The sequence below is a fragment of the Diospyros lotus genome, chromosome 11, assembly GCF_014633365.1.
Source record: "Diospyros lotus cultivar Yz01 chromosome 11, ASM1463336v1, whole genome shotgun sequence".
Classification (NCBI taxonomy): domain Eukaryota; kingdom Viridiplantae; phylum Streptophyta; class Magnoliopsida; order Ericales; family Ebenaceae; genus Diospyros; species Diospyros lotus.
Window position 1 is genome coordinate 23552495 of NC_068348.1, and position 22316 is coordinate 23574810.

The 22316-nt window shown below is 34.3% G+C and overlaps 1 protein-coding gene across 2 annotated transcripts; it reads left to right on the forward strand.

The window, feature by feature from the left end:
- Positions 1 to 14718: 14718 nt before the first annotated feature.
- Positions 14719 to 19028, forward strand: LOC127812443 (ubiquitin carboxyl-terminal hydrolase 21-like). Of its 2 annotated transcripts, none has more exons than XM_052352821.1 (8): positions 14719 to 15602; positions 15693 to 15813; positions 15944 to 16054; positions 16256 to 16428; positions 16588 to 16929; positions 17207 to 17329; positions 17699 to 18203; positions 18298 to 19028. In XM_052352821.1, exons 1-8 carry the CDS (start codon positions 15132 to 15134, stop codon positions 18603 to 18605), a joined length of 2154 nt encoding a protein of 717 aa, XP_052208781.1. In that variant the 5' UTR covers positions 14719 to 15131; the 3' UTR covers positions 18606 to 19028. The 2 variants fall into 2 exon arrangements, with proteins under 2 accessions (XP_052208781.1, XP_052208782.1); XM_052352822.1 differs by having other exon boundaries at positions 18301 to 19028.
- The last annotated feature ends 3288 nt before the right edge of the window (positions 19029 to 22316 follow it).

Consider the following 22316-nt stretch of genomic DNA (forward strand, 5'->3'; position numbering starts at 1 on the left):
GACCGGCCATGTATGCTTTTGTTTCATTTAATTAAGGAATGTTCAAAGTGTTTTTTGTTTGGCCCAATTTTCATGCATTAATGTTAACCGTCTAAACTTTTAGTGGTGAGGGAAAAAAAAAAAAAAAAACACCCTTAATGAGTATCTTCAGTTTGGCCTTACTATCAATTACAATATTCCTTATTGAAATTAGTTGATATGTGGCTGTTTTGAGACGTTATAGCAATATCTTAAGTGAGTATTGAATTTTTAATTATCCAAAAATGCCTCTTTTTTCCTGTTTACACGATTAAAATATTTGTACACATATAATTAATACTCAATTATATCAATGAAGTTTTGTCTATATGGTATTATCATTTAATGAATTGCGGCTAAACATATAGTCAAACTTAGATAATCTCATTTCCTAAATTAATCCAATAGTCATCGACGACAATCGATGAAAACCGTATCTAAGTTTTGTCTCATAGGGACAATATTGTTGTGAATAAATGTTGTCAACACAAGGAAGAAAAATGAGAAAAGTGCTAACATAAAAGAAGTGAAAGAGAATATGGGAGCAAGACTTGAGAAAGAATGACTTTCTAAATTGATAAAATGAAAACCCAATGCCATGAATTAGCAAAATAGTCTACTTAAAGCATAACACAATTGCTAGACCCCTAATTTTATGCCACTACTAACTGAAACTTAAAGACTAGGATTATATTATTCACGTGCTATCAAAATAGCAAGAAATGCTAAAATAAAGACTCCACTAAGTGGCCATTGTACAACTTATTCAATGCTCGAGAATCGGGATTAACACCAACATCCTTCTTTAATAATGTATATTCATTCCCAGCATACTCTTCAACTTGACAAAGGCTTCATAATTCAACGGTTTGGTGAGAATGTCGGCCACTTGGTCCTTACAATACGCCGACTCTATCTCCTTTTTGTCAAATTGATTCCTTAGAAAATGAATGTGCGTATTGATACGCTTGCTTCTTCCATATGTGATTGGGTTCTTGGTCAAGTTGATTGCAGAAACATTGTCAACAAAAATCTTCATAGGACCTTCAATTGGAACATGAATTAGCTCATTAAGTGGCCTAACCAAATTGTTTGACATGCACATAGGCCAAAGCTACATATTCTGCTTCATAGGTTGAGAGTGAAACCATGCACTACTTCTTTGATGACTATGAACAAGCAGGAGTTCTAAAGTTAAAACAATATCGAGAGTGTCTCTATGGTTATCTAGATTTACACCCCAATCACTATCAGAATAACCTCTAAGATAACAATTGTTAGATGAAGAATAAAGTAAACCGTCGTCATAGGTGTGGGATCAACATGTGCTTCATCACCTTCTTTGGATAATTTTGTTCCAACCTCCATGTGAGTTCTCACAAGATTGCAATCATGCACACCAAACTTCTTTAAAAGTTTAGTAGCATACCTTTTTTGACAAATAAAAATCCTGTCTTCTCCTTGAAGTACTTTTGTGCCAAAAAAATATGACATCAGGCCAAGATCTGTCATTTCAAACTCTTGCATCATAGAGTTCTGAGAGTCTTCAATTATCTTGGAATGATTGCCTATAAAGATCAAGTCATCAACATAGAGATAGCAATAATATATCGCTAGAATCATTAACCTTCACGTATGAGGCATGCTTGGGGGGACACTTTTGGAATCCAATCTTATGAAAGAAAGAATCAACGTGTTCGCTCCATGTTCTTGGTGCTTGTTTTAGGCCATATAGTGTCTTGGAATCTAACATTTGTTCCATACTCTTAGCACTTGTTTTGGGCCATATAATGCTTTCTTCAATTCATACACTTTGTCTTCATTCCCTTTCTTCATAAAAACTGGTGGTTGTCTAATGAAAGCTTCTTCTGCAAGTGGGCCATTGAGAAAAGCCGACTTCACATCCATTTGATGGATTTTCCAACGATTCTACGTGGGCAAAGCAGTTATGAGTCTAATAGTTTCAATTCGAGCAACTGCGGAGAATACCTCTTGAAAATCATAGCCATATTGTTGCCCAAATTCTTTTGCTACTAATCTTGCTTTGTGCCACTCCACCTCACCATTTGGCTTCATCTTCTTCTTGAAAACCTGCTTCAGATCATGCATTCACCCATTTGGAATCTTGATTCGCCTCCTCAAATGTCATAGGTTCACAATTTTCAAACATAGCTAAGTGTACCAAATCCCTATCATTATTGATAGCATTGTTAGGGATTACCTCAAAATTTTGCAAGATAACTGATTGTTGGCAATGTCTCCTTGGCCTTCCAGTTTCTAAGGGAGCTTGTGGCGTAAGATCTTGCTGGACAACAATTGGTGAGGCTTTATTTGCGGTGGGAACTACAGCTTGAGAGACTTTTTCTTCAAGAATAGAAATGGGACGTCTCTAAGAATCACTTTGTGTATCCATATCCCACCTCCAAGCTTCATCTTCAGCAAATGTCACGTCTCTACATAACATTCTTTGTCAAGGGATTGAACAGCTTGTACCCACCACAAGTGTAACCAGCAAAGATAGTATTCTCTACTTGATCATCTAGCTTTGTTCGTGTTTCTACAAGAACCTGGGCGTAGGCAATGGAACCAAACACTTTGAGATACTTTACACTTGGCTTGAAGCCTCTTCATGCTTCTGCAGAGGTGATATTCTGGATACTCTTTGTTGGAGATATGTTCAACTAGTAAACATAACATGAGACAGCTTTACCTTAAAATGAATTGGGCATTCTTTTGACTATTAGCATGCTCCTCATCATATCTATTATGGATCTATTATTTGGCTCGATAACTCCATTGGGTTGTGGCATGTAGGGAAACATGACTTCCCTATTCTTCACAATACTCATTGAATTCATTAGAAGTATACTCACCACCACCATCAGTCCATAGAGTTTTAATGGGATAACCACTTTGCCTTTCAACATGAGCATTGAATTTCTTAAAATAACCAAAGACTTCAGACTTCTTTTGTAGAAAGTAAAACCAAATCTTTCTGGTAAGGTCATCAATAAAGGTAAGAAAATACCTATCATTACCATTTGACATGATACTCATTGGGCCACATATCAGAATGGATGAGCTTGAGTGGTTGTTTTGCATGCTAAGTCTTTCTTGCTACAAAAGACACTCTGCTTTGTTTTTCAAGAGTGCAAGCCTTACATAGTTGTTTAGGATGATGTATACTAGGCAAACTTTTTATGATATTTGCTTGAGCGAACAACTTCAAACTGCGAAAGTTTAGATGACCAAAACGAAGATGCCAAAATCAAGACTCATATTTTATAATATATGGTTCTTTGTCAAGAAAGCCTTAAGAATGAATGTGCTTCTTGTATTAAGAATAGGGAGTTAGTTATCACGTAAATACATGTCATACCCATTTTCTAGCAACTGACTCATACTTAGTAGATTGCTCTTCATGTTTGACACATAGAACATGTCCAAAATGTACTTGTGAACTCCATTATTTAACTTGATGAAAATTCACCCTTTTCCCATCACTGGTATGGTGATATCATCAACAAACTTGACTTTAGAATGAATTTACTTGTCAAGATTAACAAAGAGCTCTTTCTTGTCTTACATGTGATTTGTACAACTAGTGTCAAGAAATATCATGTGTGGTAGTTTGGTGTTTTATTGGTTTCAATTACCATCAAGAGGACATGGTTTCCATCACCATCACTTTCTTGTACACTGTGAACCTGATTGTTCTCTTTATATCTGCACTTACTACCATAAAGGTCACGTCTGTGACATAAGTAACACTCAACATTAGATTTATCATACATTTCTCTACCACGTCCACGACCCTAACCTCTGTAACATGAGTTTTGTTAATGACTTGAATTTGATCTTTCTTGGCGATTGCTTTGGTTGCCTCTACCACCATGATTGTTATAGTGACCACTACGTCCTTGTCTTCTACCACGAGAACCACCACTCCTTTGATTTGTTTTGCCACCTTGCTTGCTTTTGGTGTAGTCTTGGCTTTTGAATGTTTGCTCTGTTTGCTTCTAAATGTGCTTCTCTTTCATGTGTTGTTCATGGGATTGTAATCTGCTAGATAATTCATCAACGGTCATCTCGAACAAATCACGGGTTTCTTCTATCGCTACCAGGATATGCTTGAATTGAGGTGTAAACATTCGCAAGATCTTCTCTACTTTGGACTTATCTTTATACTCCGCTACATAGGTGTAACATTTCGCATTGAGTGATAGGAAGGACCGGAACAACTTACCTTGATCGGCCTATGCGAACTTCTCAGGAGTCACCCATCCTTGAGTTTCCCCCAGTTCAAACATGCTTAACCTGGGAGTTCTTTATCAACATTCAACCCAAAAAGTATCTAGCTGATATTGTTTCATTTTTACTTATTCTCGATATATACTACATTTCTCTAGACTCTTGGGATATTACATTCTCCCTCCTTAAGTACATGGTATCCTTGTCATGCGACCTTACAACTGGTCTCAGATCTTCTCCCCTTTGGGGGCTGCCATCCTAGAAGCTTGCCAGAAGTCGCTCCTTGTACAGGTCCTTGTGCCTCGGCGCCACTCCCCACCCTCATCGAACTGCCTTCACCAAGGGTCGGCTTTGATACCACCTGTAACATCCTGCATCAAGTGATAAGAAGAACTGGAACAACTTACCATGATGGGCTTCCATGAACTTCACAAGGGTCACCCATATTTAAGCTTCCCTAACTTAAGCACACTTAACTTGGGAGTTCTTTACTTACATTCAGCCCAAAAGGTATCCAACTGGTGTTGTTTGATTCTTTACTATCCTCGATATAAATACTAGCTTTTCTAGAGTCCCTTCTTGGACTTGACCCTGGGCTCTCGGGGCATTACATTAAATATAATACCCCAAGAGTTTAGAGAAATGTAGTATATATCAAGAATAAGTAAGGAAGGAAACAAAACCAGTTGGATACCTTTTGGGCTGAATGTTGGTAAAGAACTCCCGAGTTAAGCGTGCTTGAATTGGGGAAGCTCAATGATGGATGACCCTTGGGAAGTTCGCGTAGGCCCATCAAGGTAAGTTATTTCGGTCATTTCTATCACTCGATGCGGGATGTTACAAGTGGTATCAGAGCCGACCTTTGAAGAAAACAGTCCGATGAGGGCAGGAAGTGGCGCTGGGGCTCGAGAGCCTATACAAGAAGCGACTTTTGGCAGGGTTCTAGGATGACAGCCCCCAAAGGGGAGAACAGATTTGAGACCAGTTGTAAGGTCGCATGACGAGAACGTCATGTGCTTAAGGAGGGAGAATGTAATATCCCAAGAACCCAGAGAAATGTAGTATATATCGAGGATAAGTAAGGAAATAAACAATATCAGCTGAATACTTTTTTGATTGAATGTTGGCGAATAACTCCCGGATTAAGCATGCTTGAACTGGGGAAGCTCAAGAATAGGTAACCCTCTAGGAAGTTCGCATAAGCTCATTAGGATAAATTATTTTGATTCTTTCTATCGCTTAATGCGAAATGTTAGAATAGATTTTGATTTAATTTGTCGAAGCAAGAACTTGACTTATGTAGTCAGTAACAATCTCAGAAGATTTCATTTGTAAAAGTTCATTAACATCTTAAGGTTTGGAGTCTTTCAACTTTGTCCGCCCCCCTTGAACGATATCATCAAGATATCTCAAGCTTGCTTTGACAAGGTTGCTCCTACAATCTTCTCAAAAGACTTCATCATTCACTCCTTGATGAAGGAACTTATCCTTCTTCTTGTTCTCATGGTGGGTGTTTTTTTGTGTTACGATTGCATCCTCTAGCAAATTGTGGTAATCACAAAGCACCCTTATTTGGACACTCCATCAACGGTAGTTTTTCTCATCCAATACGAGAATTGAAAGCTGGACCAAGTCATTCATAGCTATGGCTTTGATACGATTGATAACGTATAATAAGAAGTGAAAATATATAAGAGCAAGACTTGAGAAGAGACTTAACGTTTTTGAAATTGATAAAATGGAAACCCCGTAATATGAGTTAGCAAAATAATCTATTTTAAAAAAGCAGAACACAACTACTACTCTTAATTTTATGCCACCACTAGCTAAAACCTAAAGACTAAGATTACATCATTCACGTGCCATCAAGATAGTAGGAAATGCTAAAATAAAAACTCCACTGACAAGGACTCCATTAAGTGACTCAATGCTTGAGAATTGGGATTGATGCATCAAACCGAAAGGTTTATTCAATTGACATTGATAAAACGGAAATAATTAGTTTAAGGGTAATCATTAAATAATAATAATAATAAATGTAGATTGTTTTTATATAAGTTATATTTATTATATTTTATCTTTAATATCTAAATAATTTTATTAATTGATGATAAATATAGATACAATAAATATACACTATCTAAAAATAAGATATATTTATTATTACTTAACTATTGGCTTAAGACATTCCCCTTGATAAAAACATATACATAATCTAGAATTTTTATCTTATTATTATTCATTAAATGAAATTGAAATTCTACTAAATACACTAAAAATTAGTTCCTCAAACTTCATTATTTTTAACTTATTAGATATATTAATATTATTAGAGTTTGTTATTACATGCAAAGTTAAGTTTAAAAGATAAAAAGAAAAATCAATAATTAATGGATAAATTTTATGTCCCGTTGTCGAATTGACAAAAGGATGACAATTTCTTATGTTTTTAAAAATAAAACACACCTCTCTTGTGAAAGTTAATTATTTTGTCCTTGTTTTAAATCTTTCTCCTCTCCCTTTCTCTGTCTTATCTACTATTTGTTTCACTCCCTTTACCCCCTCTCACGCTAATGTTCAATGAAAATGGCCATGGGTGGCAACATGCTTTAATGGTCGCTTTTTCCTCTTTCTCATGACGACAATTTGAGTTATTTTGAAGAAGAAACCCCATATCCCATCGTGATGGTCACCTTTGGTGAATTCTTGACGAGAAAGGAGATCATTACAATAGAGTTTCCTCATCTCTCTTACTATAATCTAATCAGATATGTCATTACAATCTAATTAGATATGATGATCTTGATGGGCTAGTGATAAGTCTTTCTCTCTCCCCCTCCCCTTTCCCGTCATTACAATGGGGTTCTCTCACCTTCTCCACTACCTTTTCCCCATATATGATGATCATTATGGGCCTGTAATAAAAAATAATGATGGAAAGTCTCTCTCTCACGTACACGCAGAGGAACCCGCTAGGTTTATAGGAGAAGAACTCAAAAATGGGTTCAAAGAATTTAAATTTTTTGGGTAAATTTTTTAGGTTCCTCGAGCCAACCCAAACTTATAGGCGATGGTAGTGACATGTGCATCTTCCAATACCATCTATAATTTTTTTTTTTTTTTGTTGCTATTTTTTGCTTTTTAATTATAATGGTGAGAGATTCTATATATTTTTTTACTTTTTAAATTATAGTTAAAAGAGAGGAGGGAAAACATTTTGGAAAATTAAAAAAGATTAATAGATCTCTATTAATTGCAGGGGAAAAAGTAATTCATATTTATGAAATGAAGATGCATTTTATTTTTAAAAACAAAGGGTTGGTTGATGTTATTTGCAAAATATCACAGTGTTGCATGAAATTTAATCGTAATTAATACATCACAAGAGAATTAATTACTTAAGTTTTTAAGGTATTATAGAATTGATAAAAAATTAAAAATTCAAATTTAAAATTGATAAGTTTCAATGTTTGTTGTACAATTGATACATTTACCAAAATTTAGTAATTTTTTAATGATTATGTCAAGGCCCGCCGCTCTCAGATTACCCACTAGCATAGGAAGTCCAAGAAAATGTCCATTCAAAATGGATACAGATACAAATATCATTCAAAATTTGCCAAAAATTATTTTCATTTCCATATTTGCTTACTATCAATAGGAGCCAAAATAAATATTATACATCATTCTTGACATCATAAGCTCGGGTTTACAACTCATACATTTTAAAAAAATAAAAGGGTATCAAGGCTTAAAATACAAAACAAAATCGTCTAATCATGCTTTCAAACTACACCTATAGATCTTTGAGACCGGTACATCTCTGTACACATCTAACCAAAACTCGCCCCAAAATCTATCTTCCACTTACCTAGAATGACAAAGAAGCAAAAATGAGCAACAAGAGTCAACATGTATATATATAGCAAAGTGAGACATCAATAAGATAATATATGAAGGCACAAACAATTTAGACCAAGAAAAATCACAATCCCGACAACAAAACCTCACTTGAATCCATGTCTTCTACGATTGACAACATTATCCCTCAAGAAGACAATTTCTTACTTTTTATCAAAATATATTTTTCAAAGTGAGCTATAAGACTTGCAAGTGTCTAAAAACAATGAAAATTGGATATGACCAGACTTTCCCTGAACATCATGCATATTATGTCACATATGGACACTTGTCAATCTCAAAACATAGATGACCCAAATCATGCCTTCTTATTAACCATGATTTAATTTGTATATATATACCATGCTTTCTTTTCTTACAACAATTCTCACACTTTACCATCATGAAAGATAACATTCACCAACTTAGATCATAGCATAATGCCCTTTTATCAACATAACTTATGGTACAAAAATGGGTAATACACATACAAAAAAAAAATCGTGCTAACACACCCCCATTTTGCAATATAGAACATAATGCTATGCATCACAACTGTAAAACGCAATTACAACGAGTAATATTCACACACTTGATGATGTAGTGCAAACATACTTTATCATCATAACTTATAGCATAAGAAAATACATGATGCACATACAAAAAAAAATGCGGACGAGTTGTCTTGGTAAGATATCCCATTTTCTTTCTTTCTTGCAGACGAGTCGCCTTTTTTTTTTTTTCCGCATTTCTATCTTTATGGACAAACTGCCTTTCTTTTCACATTTCTTTCTTTGCGAATGAATCGCCTTTCTTGCCATGGCATGCCTTGGGGGTATCCATTTACTTTCTTCGACGCAAAATAATAGGTGCGCAAAGACAATATATATATATACTTACATATGCATACACATTCCAACATCTTCATAACAACATGCCTAAAATCACCCACTAAGATTCTAGGCCACATCACAGCATGATCATGCATATGACTTCATTCACATCCAATTATGACAACCCCATTATTTGAGGGCAATTATTATTATTATACCAACCAAGGACATTTCTTAACAATCTCCCAATTGATTATTATTATACTTCTTCATGCAAGTCAATTATATTTTATCTCATGAATCTCATGTATTTACATATATATATATCTTTAAACACATCTTATCATTTTAGAGGATTGAGAGATATTGGAGGAGGTCTTTAACAACATTTTACTCTATCAATCATACTTGATTTGGATTAGGAAAGGAATTAATCAACTCAAATATTAACCAAAATATATGATATTATATATCAAATTGAATCCCTCGAAGTCTAGTTTATGACTCTTCAAACGGATTGCAATTCCGACTTCTACATCAAAAGTTATGGCCAAAATAGCGAAGCATGTGTAGTGTAGTCAAAACGCAGCCGAGTCAACTTAAGGGCAAATCGAGTCGACTTGGGGCGAGTCGACTCGCCCAAAACCGAGTCAACTTGGCCGAAAACGGGAAAAAAAGGCAAAAAATGAACACAAAACAACTAAAAACTCTCATTCTAGCTTCCTAACCCACAAATGTCATTTCATGAATGAAATATGAGATGAAATATACCCGATGGAGACTCTCTCAAAGAAACCCGAAATCATCTCAAATGGAAAACCCACAAGTTAAGAAATTAATACAACATTTACCACTAAAGGTTAGAAGCCATTTTATCGAATATGATTTCAACTCCATGGAGAAGACAACATTTTGCATCAAATGAAGAAATGAGAGAAAAAGAAACTTGCACAAAATAAAATTTAAGTGCAAGTAAAACTTACCTTCATGATACTTAAACCAAAGAAATGAAGAAGAAGAAGAAAAGCCTTTTCCCGCTGCATCCTTGAAGCTCCCATCAACAAGAAGAAGAAAATTGAAGAAGGAGGAGAAGAAGAGAAGAGAAAGAGCCATGAGAGAGAGAAAGAGAGATTGGGAGGAATATAAGGGCATGGGGAGATGAGGGGAAGGGAGTGGTCTGCCAACCACTCTCTCTTTAAGAAATTACCATCCTACCCTCCACAACACACACACACACACACAAATATCTCAAGCCCAATTTTGCCATTTTGCTTCATTTCCATTTCTTTTCTCTTTTCTTTATTCAACCCATTATGCCAATTACCATTTTACCCTTCTTTTATAACATACCAAACACAAGGTATTAAACTCAATTTGGATGTTTGTCATTTTCTTATTTATTTTTCTATATTCACAAATTTTGCACACAGAATATAATGCACACATATGATGCTAAGGTCCACTTTACTCATGGCCCAAGCCCAATCAAAACCCAATTCAATTTAAGCCCATAAGATTTCTCTAAACCCACCACTTACATTGGCCTTAAACACTTGGCCCAAGCCCATTTTTATTTAATTTAAACACATCACAAAACAAGTGGCTTAGTCCTAATCAAAATCCTTCCCATTAATTAAAACACAACCCACTAATACATGTGTTTAGACCTAAATGGGCAACCCAATCCATTAATTTAAATACATATATTTTGACACATAAAAATATTTTCCACATTTATTTTAATAGAGTAAAATTTTCAATGCTCAAAAATAAAATATCCATAATGTTTAAGCCCACTAACGGGTCGTTACAGATTATTCTTAAAATAAAATAAAATTAATTTTGGATGTCTAATATCAATCAACTAAGAAGATACTTGAGGTATGATGCTAAATTATATATTTTTCAAAACCATTTTACACACTATTTACAAATTTAATGAAAAAATTACACTATTTGGATGATGTAATTATTTTTGTTAAGCAAATGAGAATGATGTAATTTTTTTTACAGTGAACAAAAGATGATTTTTCTTATTTGGGAAAGATATTAGTAAAAAAAAAATAATGAAAAATATTTTTTTTTATCTATTCTCCTTCAAATTTTTTTTTTTTTTTATATTTCTTATCTCCCTTGAATTGGGGGCAAATGAAAATAAATAGGAAAGTTAACTTTGTATGTTCTTTTGATTGGAAGTTAATTTTGTATGCTGATAAGACCAATTTTTAAAAGTTAACATTTATCTTTAATTCAAAAATGTTATGAAATTAAAATGTGGATGTCCATGACCCTTTCATGTATCATAATGTTTTCATATTTCCTTAAGCTATAATTCTTAAAATTAATTCTTATTTATTTTGTTATTAAGTTCTTTGTAACTTTAGGATTTTGTAATCCTATGAATAGAGGTTGTGAGAGTCATCTAATATGAGAGAAAAAAAAAAAACTTTAGAAAAAACTCTATCTTTTGTATTCTTTTCTATTCCCTTGCCCTATCTAATGTTCCCCTTATTTTTGCTTAAGCTTATAATACATTATTAGCACTAACTATTCTACCTTTTCTGTAAACTTGCATTTTTATTTCAAGTTCACATTCTTCTTTCCATTGAATTGTTTCTTAGGTATAATCTTTATATCCTTACTAAATCAACTTAGTTTTAGCTTCCCTTGATTTACCTTAAGTTCATAAAATTGATTTAGTATATATATTGTCATAATATTAGACCATTAATGTTGAGAATAAAACTCTACATTCCTACTTGGGGACATGTTATTTTATATATAGCAACACTTATACCCATCAAGCCAATAAGTTATCATATATTCTCTTATTTACAATTGATTTTTGGTCAGAATCCAAATATTTCACATATAAAGATTTTTGAATGTTCCCACATCGCACTAAAATGGGTTCTCATACGAGGTTGGGGATATATGTTGGATATGACTTTGCTTTCATAATTAGATAATTTGAACCAAGGGCGAGAGATGTCTTTACAATGCAATTTTCTTATTATCATTTTAATGGGATAGTTTTTCTAGTATTAGGGAGTGCAAATAAGCAAATGCAAAAGTAGTTATTTGGAATGTATCATCCTTGTCTCATTTTGATCCTCCCATAAAGTAATGTGAACAAGAAGTTCAAAGAATAATTTATTTACAAAATATAGCAAATCTATTGCTAAATGCATTTATTGACCTAAAAAGAGTAACTAAATCTCATATACCTGAATTGTAAAACAATTTGATAGTATTATTGCAAATGAGTCTATGACATGTCTAAAGCATAGTAAGTACAATTAGTTTTTAAAAAAAGTTCTCAAAAAAAAAAAAATCAACAAATAATCAAATGCTCATGTTAAGAAGGTAGGTACTCATGAAAGACCATTGACATAATTTATTATAACACGCCATAAGAGATATAGGTACTAGAAAACAATGAAGAGATCTCAACAAGTTATGTCATTACTAAAAAAATATGGAACCAAAAAGAAATAGTTGTCGACAACAATTTTGCATGTAATGTGACACTCAATATTATGAAAGAAAGCAAGAATCTCGAACCTAAATCTCTTGAAGAGTGTTGAAATAAAAATGATTAGTCAAAACGGAAAGATGCAATCCAGGCAAAATTAAGTTCACTTGCAAAATGTGAGATTTTTGGACCTGTAGTCCAAACATTTAAAGTTGTAAAACATGTAGGGTATTTTGTATGAAAATGAAATGAGAACAATGAAATCGTATGATATAAAGCATGATTTGTGGCACCAGGTTTTTCACAGACCTAATATTAATTATGATAAAATATATTCTCTTATGATAGATGTAATTACATTTCGATATCTTATTATCATGATGGTACAAGAAAAACTTGAAATGCATCTAATAGATGTAATTAGAGCCTATTTATATAGATCACTTCATAATGATATCTATGTGAAAATCCTTGAAGCATTCAAAGTGATTGAGCATTTTATTTAAGTTCTTGGGAAGTCTATTCACTAAAATAATGATATCTATGTGAAAATCCTTGAAGCATTCAAAGTGATTGAGCATTTTATTTAAGTTCTTGGGAAGTCTATTCACTAAAATTACATACGTGGTATAATTGTCTTCTTGAATATTTGTTGAAAGAATGGTATAAGAGTGATCTAATTTGTCCATGTATCTTTATAAAGAAATCAAGATATAAGTTTGTTATAATTGTTGTATATGTTGATGACTTGGACATTATTGGGAGTCTTGAAGAATTTTCAAAGGCAATATATTACTTAAAAAGACAATTTGAGATGAAAGACTTTAGAATAACAAAATTTTGTCCTTACTTGTAAATTGAGCATTTAGTAGATGGAATCCATATTCATTAGTTGATTTATACAAAAAAAAGTTCTAAAATGATTCTACATGGATAAAACTCATCCATTGAGTACCCAATGATTGTTCGTTCACTTAATCTAAAAAAAGATTCTTTCCGGGCTTGTGAGAATAACAAGAAACTATTTACTTTTAAAGTACTATATGTGTATAGTAGACGCACTAATATATTTTGCTAATAATACAAGTCTTGATATAGGATTTTTTTTGTAAATTTCTTAGCTAGATATAGGTCTTCACCAACACAAAGACTTTGGAATAAAATTAAGCATACATTTAGATATCTTCGAGACATAATTGAGAAGTTGATACATAATATTAGAATGCGTTAACTCAAAAATCTTAAATAATGTTTCCAATGGGAGAAATAAAACATAATATACTCTTTTTCTTAACCAATTTTTTATCCCAATGTGCTTTCTTGGCAAGCTTTATAATGAGCCAATTTTTTTAAAATAAGGGATGATGTACTATTTTTCTTTCACTATGTTTTTATCCCATAATGTTTTTCCTAATAAGGTTTTAATAAAGTATATTTATTTTAAAAAAATTGACATCCAAGGGGGAGTTTTATGAAATTAAAGTTTGTATATCCATAATCCCTTCATATTCAATAACCTTTACATATTTCCTTAAGTTATAATTCTTAAAATTAATTTTTATTTATTTTGTAATTAAGTTGTTTGTAGCTCTAGGATTTTGTAATCCTATAATTAAACAGAGGTTTGTGAGAGCCATGAAGTATGAAAGAAAAAAACTTTAGAAGAAAATTTACTTTTTGTATTCTTTTCTACTCCTTTATCCTAATTGTTAGGATTTTAGGTCGAAAACAAACCAAAATCAAAATATCAAATACATAAATAAATACAGAATTTAACATGAAAAATGCTAAATTAGGAAAAAATATGGGTAGAATATTGGGTACCTATCTATAGACTTAATACTCATATGTAAATATACACAAAAAATTATATATATTCTGGTCAAAAGATGAATCAAGAAGATAAGTTTTCAGTTGAAATAAATCCTAATCATAATCAAATTTGAAATCTTAATCATACTCAAATTAAGAGTTATAATCTTATATAAATTTGAATTTTAGATTACAATTATCACAGTAATTATTATATCCTTTATTTTGTTTAAATTTATAATGAAGAACATTATATTATTCTATTAAGAATTTAAAACAGCGTTAAAGGTTGTTTATTATTTAATATTCTTTTACTTTAAAAAAGTGTATTAAGTTAAGCATATGTCCACGTTATATTATATATCATGGGATGGATCTACATTCTACATTCTACGTTCTACGTTCTACGTTCTACGTTCTACACACACGGCTTGCTTTAAAGTTAAAATCTTAAAAAAGTGGGGAGAACAGAAAGTAACAGCGACGCTCCAATAGCAACAGCGGCGACAAACTCTTCTTCGCCCTCAAATCTAAATCATTGACGCGTGCGAGGCGGAAAATCGAAATTCCATTTGGGGGCGAATTTCCCTCCATTTTCAAACCCAAACTCTATTTCGCAGCAACAGCGGTTCGAATTGAAAATTTTCTGCTTCCCTCTCGGCTCTCTCTTCTTCAGCTCCCTCCCAAATTATAATACTAAACCCTAATTTTCGAATCCCCAATTCTCCTGCCTTTTCAGTTTTCCCTCCACTTGGGTTTTCCCCCAAAAACCGCACCTTCAAAACCCTCATTTTCGATTCCCCAATTCTGTGTCTCTCTCGCCTTGATCTGCATCGCAATCAATGGACGCTTGCCTCGCGGAACAAGAATTTGATCCTCCACCTTCCGATTCAAATCAAGCCCTAGACGAGTCTTCGCGCAATTTATGCCCGACGCAAACCCTCGTCGATCTGCTCGACTCTGCGGCGCATCCGTCCGAGTTGAATCGCGATCGCTCGTCGAATTTCGATTCGGTCTCGACTTGCTGCGACGGAACTGTTGATGGTCAATCCGATTTCGCTTTGTACCTCAGCGCTGACTCTTCGCATTCTTCGGCGGTGAAGAATGTTCCGTCCAACTCCTTTTCTCATTGGTCGTCGACGCCCTGGGACTCCCGCCGTCGCGCCGTGGCGTCGGGTTGGCGTGATTGGCGTTTGACATCTGACAACAAGCCTTCTGCCTCGGAGTGGGGTTGCTCTGAGACATGGTTTTCAGGTTCAGATGCTAAGTCCTCCGAATTAGGTTGTTTCTATGAAGCCAATCTGCCTATGGTGGTATAATTTTATTCTAAATCTTTGTACCTCATTATTTATTGATTTTTAGAATTTGCGATTTTCAAGTTTCATCGTTTGTGAATTTTGTAGGGTGCAGGGCTTGCAAATTTGGGCAACACATGCTTTCTGAATGCAGTCTTACAATGTTTTACGCACACGGTGCCCCTTGTCCGGGGTCTTAGGTTGTACAGTCATCCAAAACCTTGTGAACGTAAGATTAAATACCTCGGTCATGCATGTTGCATCTCACTTGGCTCTGCGTGGTTAATAAGTGTGGAAGATTGTTCACACTTTTTCATTTATCATCATCATGATAATGATTTTGGGAGTGGAATTTGCAGGGGACAGTAGAGGGTTCTGTGTTGTCTGTGCTCTTCACGACCTCTTTGAACTGCTGCTAGCTTCTACAGGCAGGGTTGTCTCCCCGGGGAAGCTTGTTGACAATTTAAGCTGTATCCTTTTCAATTCTAATGTCTAGTTGTGGTTTATAATAAATTGGCTCCACAGGTTGGTCTTATTTGCATTTTATTTTAGGATTTAATAATGTGGTTTTGGTGACTATATCAATGAAAAACATACTAATCAGATAACTTCTGGTGCCATATTATCTAGTTTCTCGTGACATTTGTGATTCTTGACCCTATAAACACCAGATATATCATGTAATTTCCAGAGATCCCAGCAAGAAGATGCTCATGAATTCCTGCAATGCTTGTTAGATAGACTTGAGACCTGTTGTACTTGTTCTATGATGAAGGATGCTGCTTTGCCTTTAGCAGATGAGAACTTGGTCAAGCAGGTTTTTGGTGGTCGTCTACTTAGCAAAGTATGAATTTAAAAGTGACTTGTGCTGTCCTCTCTTCTTTATATTAAACAAACAATGAGGTTAATTACTAAAGCTAAGACTGAACAACACAAGAATTTATATTTTTGTTTATTGTATATAATTGTAACTTGTTGCTGATTGCTTGTGCTTCAATTCCAGCTCCAATGCTGCAACTGTGGTTATTGTTCCGAGACATATGAGCCATTGATTGACCTGAGTTTGGAGATTGAGGATGCTGATACTCTTCCCAGTGCTCTGGAATCTTTCACCAAGGTGGAAAAGATTGCAGATCAAGATATAAAGTTTACTTGTGAAAAGTGCAAACAAGAAGTGTCAGTGGAGAAACAGCTTTTATTGGACCAGGTTCCTTCAGTTGCTATGTTCCACTTGAAGAGATTTAAGAACAATGGCTCTTATGTTGAGAAAATTGACAAGCATGTGGAGTTCCCACTGGAGCTAGACTTACTTCCTTACTACACTGGTGGCGATCAGAATAATAATGTGAGTGGATAGATTTGATACCAATAATTTATTAACAAACATGTTTGTCACTGATGCCAAAGCCACCATTTGAAAACTCTCTCCAAGGAAACTGAACCACATAAATAGGAGCATGATGTGATACATTTTACAAGATGTTTCACTTGACTCAATTGCATTTTGTGGTACTGAGTGCTAATGGTGAATGGCTTTGAAAGCTTCTTAATGTGTGGTATTGGCTTTGATTTTGTTTCTGTTTTGTATTTATTTCTGATAAGATCCCTTATTTTTTCAATAGGTGGAATTGAAGTATGATCTTTATGCAATTATTGTGCACATTGGATTTTCATCCACATCGGGTCATTACTATTGCTTAATTCGTTGTGGTCCTGATGCATGGTACCGGTTGGACGATTCCAAGGTACTTGGTTATTATGCTTTTGTTTGAGCTTTTGCATTATATTTGCTGGATAATATCAAGTTATAGGATTGGTTATAGACCAATTTGCATAACTGATGGCTATCTTAGTTTGTCTGAATCGCAGTTTTTTGAGCATGTAATGGCAAAATTTTTGGACTGCTTTCCCATCAGTAGTGAAGTTTACTACTTCCTCTTGTAATTCTATGCGTGTTAAAAGTGATGCTTATTTGAGTTTGATCTGGTTAAATTTGCTTGTAACTCCTATGAGGGAACATGTGAATGGCAAATGCCATGCTTAGAAAGTCATCCAGTCTTGATTGATATTTTTATCAGTTTGGAGGTATTTTGACTCCTAGCAATTCTTTTTAGGTTACCAGAGTTGCAGAGGAATTTGCACTTTCTCAGGAAGCCTACATTCTGTTCTACGCAAAGCAGGGCACACCATGGTTTTCAAGTTTTATAGAAACAGAAAAGTCATCCTTTAGTTCATATTTTTCCAACAATTCACCCAAGTCAGTTTTAGACAGCATGGATCACATCTGTATGTCATCACCTGCCATGCATTACAATCATTCTTCTGGCCTCATTGAGGCCAGAGAGGATACAACTGGAAATTCTCCCCCGTCTCATAATGAATGGAGACATGATCGTGTTGAAGGTAATGAGGGTAAAGATGATTCTCCCAGTGTAGTTGTCCCACAGCCAGAGGGCCTGAATAATTTTTCCAGTGGAATGTCATGCAATGTTGAAAGAAGGGTCTCTCCTGATCTTAGAGATGGTAACCCGGAGGCCAGCAAAGTTAAAAGCAGTACCAATATCAGTCCAACTCCCCCAAGGTCTCCTAGTCCGGACATATATGCAGATGAGCGTCCAGGTAAATTGAAATCTGGTTAGTTTCATTTCTGTATTTATGCAGTTTATGATGAGCTTATTAGAGTTTAACTTCATGAATTGGACTTGGATTTCAGTAGAGGCTTATTCTGTCCCGAGGAGTCTTCGGATATCTGAGAAACAGGTTCCTTGTAAAAGACAACTGAACAAGGATCTGGATGATCCAGAGAGAAAGCAGGCTGTTAAACTATTGAAAGCCATGCCTGGCGGCAGAAGCTCAAAATTATTGGCCGCCATGAACAGGTCCAATGGTGAAGGCCATCCAAACAGTAAGAGGAGCAGGAGAACTGATTTGACGTCAAACAGAAACGGACCTTCAAGTACTGGACATAAGCCGAACCTTCGCTCTTCGGTGCGTCCTGTGGCTGCAGGAGGTTTACGCTAAGCAGTTACGATTCATTTTGGTGAACATACTTTCTATTTATTTTGCTTAGGATAGATGTTTACTGATAGGGAACTTCCTATACTTGCAAACGGACGGATATTTGACCCTTGAAACTGCATCTAGCCTGCTCTTCTCATTGCGGGAATATGACACTATGTCACGGATTATTTATTAGTTTTGCCCCCTTTGTATATTTTTCCGCTGTAAAGTTCTACAGACTTCCGTTTAAGGTTAGTCTAGTCAAAATATTTTAGTACATAGAAATATGCTTAGATTATATAATTTCCCACTATTTGCCTGACGCATTGGCTGTATGAATGAATTTGGTGGGGGGGGGGATTGATATTGAAGGAGGTGTGGCACTGTCTATTAGAATCGCTCTCACAACGATTCAGCAAATGGTGTGAAAAGGCGTGGGTTTCTATTTAGCATATCAAAATGAGAAACAATGGCATTCGCCATTTGTCTTTTACATTTGCAGTAACCCGCACCTATTTTATTATACAAGTGTGTTTGATGTTTCCATTTTTCAAAATATTCTTTTATATATTTTGTTCAAGAAAAACACAACTGAAGAAGTTAAATTTTTTTTTTTAATTTGAATTTATGATTTCTGACGTTATAGTAAAGAAATAACAATTTTATTGTGACATCAATGGTTGTGTTTTAGTATAATGTGTTTAAAATAAAACAAAATCTAAACGAAATGCGTTTGCTTACGTGTGGAGCAACTTGATTGGCTCCTCTCAAAATAGGATTCAAGGACTGTTGATGCATGTTGGTAAGACACAACATGATGGGAGTTATTTATCTGCCCCATAGCTTGGGCCATGGAGAATTTCATTTTGAAACCTATTACCCCAAGAGAATTTGTCAAGGCCTAGTCTTGAATTTAGCATCTTTAGAATAGAATTGAGAAGGAAGAGGAGAAGAAACGGAGAGAAAGTGGAGTAAAACATAGAAAATTAGGAGAAATGAAAAGTTAAATTCAGTCCCTTTTCAAATAGATTGGATAGTTTTATATGTGGCTAAACAATCAACAGTTACAAATTAATCATACGTTGTAACTGCTCTTTTATAAAAATAATCTGTTACAGTTATAAATTATAATTCTTTTTTCGGGGAATAGCTGCTTATTTATAGAAATGATCAATAACATTTGATTAGGGGTGTATAATTGGTTATAATTAAATTGAATCGATCGAAAATTACTAATCAAATTGAGGTATATAACCGAATTAAATCTATCGAATTATCTAAGCTAATGAAAATAATTGAAACTAAATTAATTGAATTTTGAGCCGTTGTAAGTGAATCGAAAACCGAATTGAAATTCTTACCAAAAAAATTGGATCGAACCTAATAAAAAAAGGTTAGGTTGTTAGTTCGGTTTGATTTTTTGGTTAATAATATCAAAAAAATTGAACCGAATAATTGAAAATTTTGGGAAAAATAACTGAATTGAATTGGAACTAATAATCGAACTGAATTAAATAATCGAAAATCTTAAAGTAAACTGAACTTATCAAACTTGTCGGTTGAATTTGGTTAGTTCGATTAACCCGAACTCTTGTTCACCTTTACATTTGATACACAAAATAAACTATTACATTTTACCGAAACTTTATGAATTAGATATAATTCTAAAATAATGTCATAGCGATTTGCTCTAAAAATTACTAGATCTATTAAGAGATTTTTTTAAAGTAATAATAAGGTGGGTGACACAACATCCGATTTCCTAGTTTACCTAACTAGCTTGAAGTATAATGAGTAAAATTTTTTACAAAATATTGTGATTCATTAATAACTATTAAATTTAAAATTATCATAAAATAGTTCATATATAATTTATGGAGGCACATACATATTTCCTTGCCCGGACTTAATTACCTATGCTGATATTTGTGTCTTGTAGAGATAAGATTCAAACAAAAGCACCTTAAACTAAGAGAGGTAAATCAACCAATATATGCATATATGTACGTTAAGCCCAAAGCTCCAGAAGCTTGGCATTTTCGTACGTTGCCTCAGCAGCACCGTTCACGTACACCAAGTTGACTCTCGGTTCTATCGACATGTTTCCTTCCTAGCCATACCAACAAAACAACCACCGTGTATATAAGCATCAAGAGGAGCTTCCAACAATCCTCTCTTCACTCTTCAGCTCTTTCAATCTTTCAAAACTGGTGAGTGGCGACTGATCAACCATTCACATAAAACACGGGCCAGTATCTTCAGAAAGAGGAGAGCAAAATAAAGGAAATGATTGATTCAGTGATCTTCCAGGAAGAGCATCCAAAGCATGTGGTCATCGTCATGGATGGGCTCAAGGAGTTTACAATGGAGCCACTGGAATGGGTTCTCAAGAACATCGAATTGAATGCTTGTTGCAGCGTTACCCTCCTTGGCCTCATGCCCTGGCTCAACATTCCACGTCAGTGTACATACATACATATATATATATATCTTGATCGAAAATTGATAATTATATATATATGCTGTGTTTGTTGATCTTAATTTTGGTGTGTTCAGTCTCTTCGAAGACATGGTCGGACATTTGGACCATGGATCTTGAAGATTTGTCATCTATAATGCCAAAAAGTGAGTGGAAAAGCGATGTCAAGTATCAGAAAGTTCAACGATTGATACAGCTTTGCCAGCAACACGGGGTATATATATATATATATATATATATATTTATATTATGCTATTTGCTTTTAACATTAATAAATCATAAGATTGCATGCTTTCTTATATATTTAATATTTTCTGTATTAATATTATTTTCACAATGCACTACAACAATACGAAAAAAGTCCCTTAATTCGTTACAGGTGAAACCTCTAATGACTTTACTTCGCAAGTTCGCATTCAACTCTGAGAATCTCTTCATGAACTGTAGGTAAAACCCAAAATGAGAACTGAAATGGGCTATCCTATAGAGCTTCTTGCCGTGGAGCACATCATAAGCTTTCATCCAACTCTTGTAGTGTTTGATAGGTAATTACATTTCCCGAATATTTAATATTGATCTTATACAGTACATTATAAACTATATATAGCTATTACAATTGGATGATGAATCAGTTCGATCGATTTAAGAAAAAGAGAATGAACATGTGTATAAAATAGTCAAATTAATCTATCAAATTAGCCGATTTTTCCACCAACATGTTAAATTGGTAAAACTAGACAAAGTGATCAGTTTTAATGACTATATGCGACTTTTACAATTATGCATTAACATCAAGATCTGTTCTTTCTACTGAATTTATGGGTTTCAACTTGTTATTATCTCTAGTTTTGGTTGTTCTAGTTGGCTATAAACCATAACGATCTTGGATGTATATACGGCTTGATTAACAGGCATTTCCAAAAGTATAGAGAATACTACGCTGAGAAAATTCCGTGCAACATGGTGATGATGAATGAAGAAGGAGAGGTTGATATGATCAGAAGTCGATCCCTCATTGATACTGCAGAGAACACACCTGGAGAATCTTCGGCATCGTCAGTGCCAAGTCCAATATTGATTCTTGCTGAGCATTTGAGGAGGCTTTTTGGGCACGCAACTCAAGAAAGACGTAACTCATCCAACATCCGTAATAATCCATAGACTACACATACTAAATAAATATGTAAATTTTAGTATGTGAACTTGCTCCGAAGATGAAGATGTTTTGAGTGTACGTGGTGGTCTCGTAGTCA

Bases quoted from the DNA above. Each gene is read 5' to 3' on its own strand.
- LOC127812443 (XM_052352821.1), top strand. From the start codon at position 15,132: ATGGACGCTTGCCTCGCGGAACAAGAATTTGATCCTCCACCTTCCGAT. The intron at 16,055-16,255 runs GTATCCTTTTCA...TATAAACACCAG, and splicing joins GCTTGTTGACAATTTAAGCT to ATATATCATGTAATTTCCAG. The intron at 17,330-17,698 runs GTACTTGGTTAT...AATTCTTTTTAG, and splicing joins ACCGGTTGGACGATTCCAAG to GTTACCAGAGTTGCAGAGGA.